The following is a 10,084-nucleotide window of genomic DNA, read 5'->3' on the forward strand; positions in this document are numbered from 1 at the left end:
AATATTCCTCAAATAGAATTAAGATGAGGACCATATAAAATACTGCTAAGTACCTAATATTCCTCAAATAGAATTAAGATGAGGACCATATAAAAATATGAAATATAAAAACCGTATTTCCCAGCACAAAATTTATATCAACTCCTGTAGCCTTTTTGCCTCTAAACTTTCGGAACATGCTTTAACTCTCGGACAGTCTTTTAACTTTGACCACACATCTATTCTCGCTTCTCATACTAGAATCAATACATATTAATTTAAAATAGAAATCCTTGAATGATAATGTTGATAAAGACTATATTCTTATTAGCCTTATTAAACTTCCACAAATTTTTCTGTTATTTTACTTCATGTTCTTCATTATTCAGTTTACTTCATTTCATAAATCAACTTACGTATTATCCTCTCATATCTTTTATCTGTTTTTTATATTTATCTCATATATCCTGCTTAATTTATTATTACTTTATACTTACTGTTTACTTCCAGCTTTTACTGGCGGTCGAGAGTAATTCTGACAAAATCACCTCCTTGTACAACCTAGTAACAGTGCTTCTTAACAAAGTACTGCACCCTTAATTTAGTTTTTATCTTTTATGTTTTTATTTATATATTTTATCTGTATTTTATATTCATCTGTTACCTCCACTTTATTTTACATTTATTACTTTATAATTAATAGTTATAAAAAACATTCATTTGGTCTCAACAATTTTTTTATTACTTTAACACTCCAACATTTCGGGCATTCCGGCCATTTTCAAGGATTTTATTACACTATTACAGCCAAAACCATAGGTTATCAACATAATTGGAGGCCATATTGCCTTTGTCAAATTATTTATCATTAGTCATTAACACATTAACTAGTGTACAGTGTTTACTATCACATTAACTAGTTTTAATGTGTAATAAAATTAAAAATTTTATGTTCTAATTCATCTTAATTTAATTTTTAATTAATATTTAAACCTGTCAATCGTCTAATAAAAGTCAGATTAACAATTAATGTAATATAGGGGGTTGATTATATCACAATATGAACTTGAAATGGATTCCATTTTATAAACTAGTTTTAATGTGTAATAAAATTAAAATTTTTATGTCCTAATTCATCTTCGTTTAATTCTTAATTAATATTTAAACTTGTCAATCTTCTAATAAAAATCAAATTATCAATTAATGTAATATAGGGGGTTGATAATATCACAATATGAACTTGAAATGGATTCCATTTTATAAACTTATTATTATTAATTAATATGTGTGAATTTTGGTTTCAGGCAATCTGTAAATAACATCAATAAAGGCATGAAGAAAACCTAAATTAAAAAAGTTAATTTTTAAAAAATGTTAATTCTGTCACAATTCAAAAAAATAATTTGATTAGCAAAGGTTAAAAAAAAAAAAGATTTATTGCAAAACTGGCAGAAGGTTGCAATTAAATACAAGCAAACTAGTAAGGCAAGTACGAGCATGGACATAGACAGGGGGGAGTGGGATGGAGCCGTGGCTTTCTCCTAGATTTTTGGGCCCCCGAAAAAAAAAAAAAAAAAAAAAAAATAGTTAACTAAATCAAAGAAGGCAATCATCCCAGAATATGTGGTTAATATTTTCGCCAGCAATCCCAGAAGGCTGATGCTCTCATAGCAAACCTCTTCATCGCCTCTTATATTTTTGTATTTATTGTGTTTATTATATGTATTAATGTACAATAATTAAGTTTGTACTCGATTATCAATTCCATTTTCAATAATTTATTGAGACAATAAAAATTTAAAAAGTAATGATTGAATTTTATCAAGGAGAAATAAAATGGTGGGGGTATTTCTTGGAATGCGGAATTACATCTCTTTCTTTTAACCCAATGTTTCAGAATGGACTGACTATACATACATATATATATATATATACGAGGAGAAGATGGTTGGGGGTATTTTTTGTAATGGGCTGAGGCCTGCTCCCCTTTTGGCGAAATCCTGCCTATGCCCATGTGTATAAGAGTAATCCCGAAAATAAATTATTCTATTTTTTAGAAATACACAATTCCTTTTATTTTCTATAATATTTGCATCATTTTAAAATATGAATAACATTTCTCTATTTTTCTACGACTGATGGATTTTTGAAGATGCTGTGACAGGCTTTTGTATGCTCATGCTAAACCAGTTCCCTGCCATGTCTTAAAAAAAAGTGTGAGATTTTCAGTCTACATGATAGGAATAAAAAAATCATTAAATACAGTCAGCTTCGACTTTTCATTTCAATTGTGGACAAGATTTCTCTTTTTTAAAGTAGCTTAGTTTTAGTATATTTGTTCACAATTGTGGTAAGAAGTATTTAGTAAGTTTACTTAGATTCAAATAATGTTATATAAGCTTTTCATGCACATTAATATTTTTAATCACATAATAAAATTAGTTTTTGCATGATTTGGGTTTTCTTACACAGTTTTATGCATTTTTGGTTTTTATTTTATAGTTTAGTAAATTTTGAGCTTTTTATTGAACAATTTTCAGTTTTCACTGTCTTTAACTATCACATACCCTCACTAGAGTCCAAAGTGAAAAATGAAGTTAAGTGCTTTTTCAAGAACATTGCAAGGAAGTGGTATGAAATGAGAATGCAAAAGCTGTCACAGCATCTTCAAAGATGCATCGATCAAAATGGCTATAATATAGAAAATAAACAACGTTTAAAATAAAATAAATGTTTTAGAAAAAATGGAATTGAATATTTATAAAAAAAATAGGAAGATATTACTTTTGGGATTATTATCATATTTTTAGGCATTCAAAAATAAAAACAGTTTTTATTTTGTAACAAAGTTTCAATTAAAAAAAAATACTATAAGAACGCTAAGAATTATTATTACTAATTAATTATGTTATAAAACAAAAATTATATTCTGTGTTGATTTGCAGCAGTTCTCACCTCTAAAAGGCGATCTAGATAGTAAAATTAAACCTTTTATAAAGGTCTTCCGCAATGAAACCAGAACAACCTGGTATCAAGGATTGACAATATCGAGGATAACAACAGACTTTAGAACAATAGTTATTAAATGATATAAAGGTAGTTGATTTTTACAGCTCAAAGCAGTCAAGAAGGGAGGGAACCTTTAAAGTCACAATAGTAGGCAAGACACCATACGTTACTGGATAAAAAAAGACACCCAAGAGTAGCAAAGTGAAATAGTCCACAATAGATAGATGTAGAGAAGAATTTTCAGGTTTGTGAAGAATATTTATCTCAAAAGAATGTTAAATTAGAAAATAAACACCAAAAATCCAATTAAATCAGCCAAGTTGATAAAAACTGATGCTGAAATTCACATTTCCAAGTGCCTAGAAAAGAGGCTCGATTGAGTTTACAGAGGTTATTTACCTCAACACTGATCCTTATTTGTCAACGTGAACTACAAGTACAAAGTTTCATCAATAACAGGATGATGCATGCCAATTTATGATCTTGATATCTTGAAGATATTTATGTTTCTAAAAAGTAACAAACGCAAGTTCACTTCACATCATAAACTTGGAGACCTAGGGCCTCAGGGCATGTATCTTAGTAGATGAGTAAATGTCTGAATGTGATGCCTCAAAAGGGTCATTCCAATTGGAGGAATCACAAAGAAGTGATGCTCTGGGTTCCCTGAAGTATGTGTTATCACTGTTGTATCAAAATTGTTCACAACGGCAAAAGAGCAAGTTGGCCTCAACCTAGAGGACTACTGACACCTGGTTTACGAAAGCCTGCAGGGGTGGTCCTTAGCAAAATGGACACCTCTTGACCTCCTCAAGCTAGTAAATGGGACCAAATTTTGTATAAAAGGACAGAACTTTCAGAAAATCTTCAAATTAGGATTGTAGAATCTCCAAATTGGTGGAAGGCAGAAGAACACCGCCGTGGAATGGAACCAATAGTGGGTAACTCTAAGGAGTGGAGGAAATCAGATCATCCGAGACAATACTCTGCTGAGCTTATTAGAAGAAAAAACAGATACAAAATAATACAAGTTAGTCACAATGCAAGGGCTTAGTTATTAGTAATTTTTATCACTGAATTTTCACCATTTCTACGCCGATGCCAGGAACTGTTATTGTTAATGATTTCTAACACTAGACCTGAAGATATATTCCGAACAGCATACCTGAAATATATAAAAATGACAAAACATTTGTAAACAACCACTTTAGTACAATTTACAATAATAGTCCAAAGTCCCATAATAAATTTTTTTTTATTACATATACAATACCAAAGGAAGGAAAGCTTTGTACACATGCAGGAAATGGAAAAAATATATATATTTCCACAGAATTGAAAACTTTCACTTGTATTTTATGTTTGAGACATCAAGGAACAAATTTAATACCCTGTCTGTATTTGTAAAATTTGGAGAGAAATTGTGGATTAGCGTGAGGTCATCTCAATGCTCTAAAATTATTTTTTTCAAATTCCAACCCATAATTTTGCATCACCATGTGCAGAAGTATTTTTCTTTACCCGCATGTTTCGAACACTTTCTCCAGTAGATTTTATTCTCAAACGACAAATCATATTTTTTAAAAAATAGGAATAATAAAATTTATCCTTAAACTTTGTAATAAAAGTAATTATTGAGGAAGCTGTACTGATAGATGGAGTGGACAAAATTTTTTTTTTAACTTTTAATGTTCAATTAATTAAAAAAATATATTCTGATTAAAATTTTAAAAACCATTAATGTTATCATAATACAAGTGTTAAAGCCAAAAAAATCATTTTCTTCTCTCTTATATTTTACTTCCAAATGGTTTTTATTTTTTGTTAATTATAAGTTAATTTTCTTTTTTTAACAACAATTCATTTTTGGTTTTTGTAATTAAAATTCATTACGCAAAAAAGGAGGTTTGTTGTGGTACGCGTGTATAATACAAATACATCCCTGTGGCTCGGTACGTATAACAACACTACAGGTGCAATGGGATTACGGACTAACAAGGCAGTCCGGAGTCTAGAGGCTGAGTCAGTATTAGCAGGTATTAGACCCTCCTGGAGCTTTTTTCTCACCGGCTCAGCGTCTTTTTTCTGGCTCACCACTCTCCACTCGCAACCTGCGTTCTGGAGCATTGTTTATTTTTACTGACCCTTGTCCATCACCAGCATATCGAAACCACGGCCATCCACTGTGAGTGACTATTTTTATTATTTTTCCTCAAATACTCCTTTTCTTGAATCACTAAAAGACTCAATCATTTTTTCTATTTTTTTGTTTTATTAAAAACCAAAACGAGTTTAATTTTGTATGTACATATCTCCAAAGATTTTATTTTCACAATTCACTCTTTTATTTTTTTTTATACAACAAGAAACAGTTCATTTTTTTATTTGTTTATATTTTAATTTAATTAAATTGTATATCACTTAGAAAGTTATTTTTTTATTATTTCATTTTCTTCATTATTTTGTTTGTTTTTGTGATATTCATTTCAGGTCATCTGTATCGGGTCGGTTTTTTTCATTCACGAAACCCCCCTTGTCCCAACAACAAGTACAAGATAATGTTATAATAATACTAGCATAATATAATGTTATGATAATACAAATTACCGATATTGCAGATGGCAGTGTTGTTGATGACTGTGCTTGTCACTAATACACCTCCGAGTTTGTGCTTTTTATTGCCGTATATATCATTGGGCCATTTTACTCCAATATCTAATCCCTGTAAAAGATAAAACATATTAATTTTATATAGTAGTATGCATAATATATTTCTTTTTTTTAGTAATATAAAGAGTGTTTCAGGGTTTTGTCTGTTATGAACTGACTGAAAATATGAATTAAGGAACTCAAAATCAGAAAAAAGTTATCTATGAAGGTGTTTCCGCTTTGTTGAGGAGATATTAGTGTCCAAAGATACTCATTATCATGAATTAATTAGGTTATAATAAATAAATAAATTATTATGTGTTTCAACTAAGCGATTACCTTTAGCACATTGACAGGCTCAGCATATTTCTACCAAGGCAACAGTGGCCGAACAGCAAAAGATATGAGTTATTGTTATACCCTCCAGATCTGACACCACTGGATTTCTTTTTGTTTGGAGTGACATTAAACAAAAAAGTCTATGCAAGCTCAATCAATGACTTTAATTCTTTACAAAGAAGGATAATTGAAACAAGTGAAACAAAAAATATCCAGTGCCGTTTGGGAACTGCTGCTTTGGAAGAAAAATACCAAGCCTGTCCTAATGCTCATGTTAATCACTTTTAACAACATTCAATATGAATCTTAATGTTTTATTAATAAAGTAGTTGAAACACATATTAATTTATTTATTATGAACTAAATAATTCATAACAATGAAAATCTTTAGAAATGAATATCTCCTAAACAAAGCGTTAATGGACATATGCTCTTTTTCTTATTTCGAGATGGGTAATTCATATTTTTAGTCAGGACACTTGACTATTTTTATATTATTTATTTGTATATGATATTAATAATACATTTTTATTAATATGAGTATCCACTCGCTTAGTTATTTAAAATTATCAATTTTGAAGTTCAATTTATTATTTTTTTTTTTTGTTAACTACTGATCAGTTTGAAACCTTGATATTAGTATAAATTTGTGAAATTTAAATGAGTGCAATGATAAATGATAAAATGATTGCAATGATAAATTGAATGGTTAGCTGCAAAAAAGAAGTTGCTCACATTTTTCAAATTTTTGGAAAGCAAAAAAAAATTTGAAAATTCAAATTTTAAGTTACTTATTTTTTTGTTTTCCCCACGAGAGGTCAATTGTTTGTTAGCAATTTGCTAGGTATACAAATGTTGTTATTTTTGTTATTAATTTTACTTTTCTCTCTGATTAAGAATTATTATTTTTATCTATTTATTTTATCTTAATTTTTTTTTGTTTATAGTGTTGTATATAGTTAGGGGTGTCTTTTGAAAGAGGCTATACTCCCCCCCCGTAATCAATTATTTAAAAAAAAATGTAACTGTTATATTAACCATATAAGACCCATCAAGCAGATCTGATATTCAATAAACAAAACTTTAAGTTATACGAAAAAAATTGTTTTTGATCACTTTCCTTAATTGTTCCTACATTATTAGGACATTTGAGTTTAAAATATAACTTAGAGATGATGTAGTGTAATTTTGATTTTTGGAGCTCACTCATTTTAAAATAGATGATCATGGCAGTTCCAAACAAGTACTTATTCCAATTGCTGAGTGATGCTGTCGCCAGGAATATTAGTTTTATCTTAATTTTCAGTAGGTATGCTATGACTACACTGGTCCTCCCCTCCCCCCCCATGAAAGGTCAGTTTTGCAATTTGGGACTGCTCTGGTGCTTAATGCATTAATTATAAGTAATGAAAATTTAATTTAAGATTCATCTTCAACACCAGACTTTTTATTTAATTTATATTTTATTTAATATATAGAATATAATAGTTGGTTGATAAAAAAATGAGTAGGATATTAGATACTAAAATGAGTTCAATACACGATACCTCTAAACCAGGGAGTTGGCAGATGCTTGTAACCATGGCCAAACTGACCAGATGTTGTACCAACGGTAAATGTCTTCCGACAGTACTATCCAATGCCACATGTATCTGTATCGAAAACATAGCGCAACCCTTAGGGCTTAGCCAGGTATTACCGCCTCGACCTAAAAGTAAAATTTTAACAAATAATTTTACATTCAAAAATTACCTATTGATTTTGAGGAATATTACAGATGACTTTTAACAAATTTACCTTTTCCTTTAGTTTGATAATAAGGTATGACAGTGAAACCGTGGCAAAAATTTACATTCTGCACAATGTCCATCGATGTAGTCAAAACATCAGAGAAAATAACTAGGCGTCCAATTTTTTCAGTCTTCAAGTTCTGCAGAAAAAAATTAAAATTATAATTTATTTTATTAATAACAAATACAGTTTAAACTATTTTGAAGGCTCTTTATAAAATTCATATTATAATATAAAGTTTATTTCTTTGTTTCATGTAGTCAGTCGAGGATAAAATAAGTGTATACAAAATTAAATTAAAAACAAAACTATGCTACCAAGAGTGTTTTTAGAACTCGATAGAAATTAAAATTAATTCTATTTATCGTCCTATTTATTATTTTCATCAACATGGTTGGGAGTGTGGTCAGCGAATAATAAATGAAAATTACTTTTAAAAAATATTAATTTTTTTACCAATTACTTTGTATTACCGGATTTTCATACCTTTACGTACGCATTATTTTATTTTTCTCTCATCTATCATAATTTTAATGTTTGTATATTTTCATACTCCTTCTAACTTCTTATAATTTTTTTTTTCAATTGGCGTGACAACCCATTACTGGGTCCTGGCCTCCTCAACGTCTTATAATACGTATCCTATAATTCTTCTTCCGATACTACTTTGTACTTATATTACCTGTAATCTTCTTATTTTCTTGTTCTTTTTTTAATTTTATTCATTAAGGTAGCTATCTTGTTATAGTCTCATCTCTGATGAAGGCCTGAAATTCGGCTGAAGCACTAATGATAATAATCTTTCACTTATTTATATTCTTCACTGACCGCACCCCCAACCTCATATAATATCCACAGTAAACAACTAACGCTAACGCATCATATTAAATTATTTTATTAAATATGGATTAAGAAGAATAATGAAATCGAGTTACTTTCAAACCTAAGTCAATAAAGTCTTAGAACTGTTACACAAAATAAATAAATAAAACAAAATACCTCAAAATAGTCAAAAGTCGAGAAAGTTTCAGGACAAGCGTGCATCAGGACGGGGAGTAATAATGACGTCGCAGGTGGAGGGCTCACTCCTTTTCCGCAGAACTTTAACGAGATTCTACCGGCCTTCAGAGACAAATTATTCTCCAAAAACCCATCATTCTTAAGTTTATCCAAAAGATCTTGTTTCACCTAATATTACATAAAAAAATTTAACATTAAACAAAATAAACAGAAGTAAAAATAAAATTTCCAAATTCTTAATAAAATATCATCAATAATATTGTGATGATAATATTAATCATACTTAACAATAGAGATGGGATTTTTATATATATGTTTATATTTCCAAAGAACATTTCATTATGTTTTTAACAAATTTATTTTATATATTTCAACAATTTTTCTACTTTTTTTCTTATAAGTACATATTCAAGTCCATATTTTCCTCTTTACTTGATACTAATTTTTTTTTTAATCCAAACTAAATAAAATTAACAACACAGACAGTTATCAATTGTTTTCAAGAAAGCCTAAAATAAACATGCAATATCACGAAAGTCAACCATTCCAATAAAAATTTTTTACTTTTCTTTGAGTTTAATGGTTCCTAACTTGAAATCTTATTATTTAAGTTCAAAGAAAATATTGTCCTCCATTTCTGTATTTTGTATTTTAAATCATATCAATTGCGTCAATTTTAATTTACAATATGATGTCATATGCTTAATTAATTAATTGTTACGGCATAAAAAAAAAAAAAAAGAAAGAAACTATTTATTAGTAACCATAAAAACAATAGTTTATTTTTTTAATATTTGGTACGTTTATTGACCACCATCCCAGACTATCTTCTACAATCTACTTCATACGGTCAACTATTAATCTTATCATTAATATTACTATTATCTTATTAATGTTATGAAAAAAAAGATAGAACACCATTCCTTAATTATGAGAATAACATAGCAAAAGAAAAAAAAAAAAATTCAACCACAAGTAAGTAAGCCAATTTAAGCCAGGCTTTGGTAAAAGGGAATATTTCCTTGCACTAAATTGATAAACCGGCCTTAAAGGATTTTTTGAAAAATATATAGAGCAAAAGATGATGAGGAAACACTTAGGAAAAATTATCTTCAGATAAAGTTTGTAAAGAAAGTAATAAACAATATTTAGCTAATTTTCATGCTTCTTAAAGTTAAATTTTCCCATTTTTGACATTTTTTTAATATTAATTTATTTATAATTTTATCATTTTTTAGATATTACTTTTTATAATTTTACAATATACATATTTATTACTTTTTATATTAGTAATATT

The 10,084-nt window shown here is 28.7% G+C and overlaps 1 protein-coding gene across 6 annotated transcripts in view; it reads right to left on the reverse strand.

The window, feature by feature from the left end:
• LOC106678476 (hrp65 protein) overlaps positions 1 to 10,084 on the reverse strand; it is a 95,243-nt gene that overhangs the window by 58,838 nt on the left and 26,321 nt on the right. For 5 of the 6 annotated variants that reach the window (XM_024358350.2, XM_024358349.2, XM_024358348.2 and 2 more), the window contains 4 exons: positions 8,767 to 8,955; positions 7,774 to 7,906; positions 7,524 to 7,684; positions 5,596 to 5,710 (listed from right to left, as the gene is read on the reverse strand). In XM_024358350.2, coding sequence (XP_024214118.1) covers positions 5,596 to 5,710; positions 7,524 to 7,684; positions 7,774 to 7,906; positions 8,767 to 8,955 — 598 coding nt within the window. Of the gene's footprint in view, positions 1 to 4,075; positions 4,154 to 5,595; positions 5,711 to 7,523; positions 7,685 to 7,773; positions 7,907 to 8,766; positions 8,956 to 10,084 lie in introns of those variants that run through there. The other variant, XM_014416994.3, reaches the window with a different exon arrangement.

Source organism: Halyomorpha halys, unplaced genomic scaffold (assembly GCF_000696795.3).
Source record: "Halyomorpha halys isolate HHAL.00 unplaced genomic scaffold, Hhal_1.1 Scaffold145.1, whole genome shotgun sequence".
NCBI classification, from domain to species: Eukaryota; Metazoa; Arthropoda; class Insecta; order Hemiptera; family Pentatomidae; genus Halyomorpha; species Halyomorpha halys.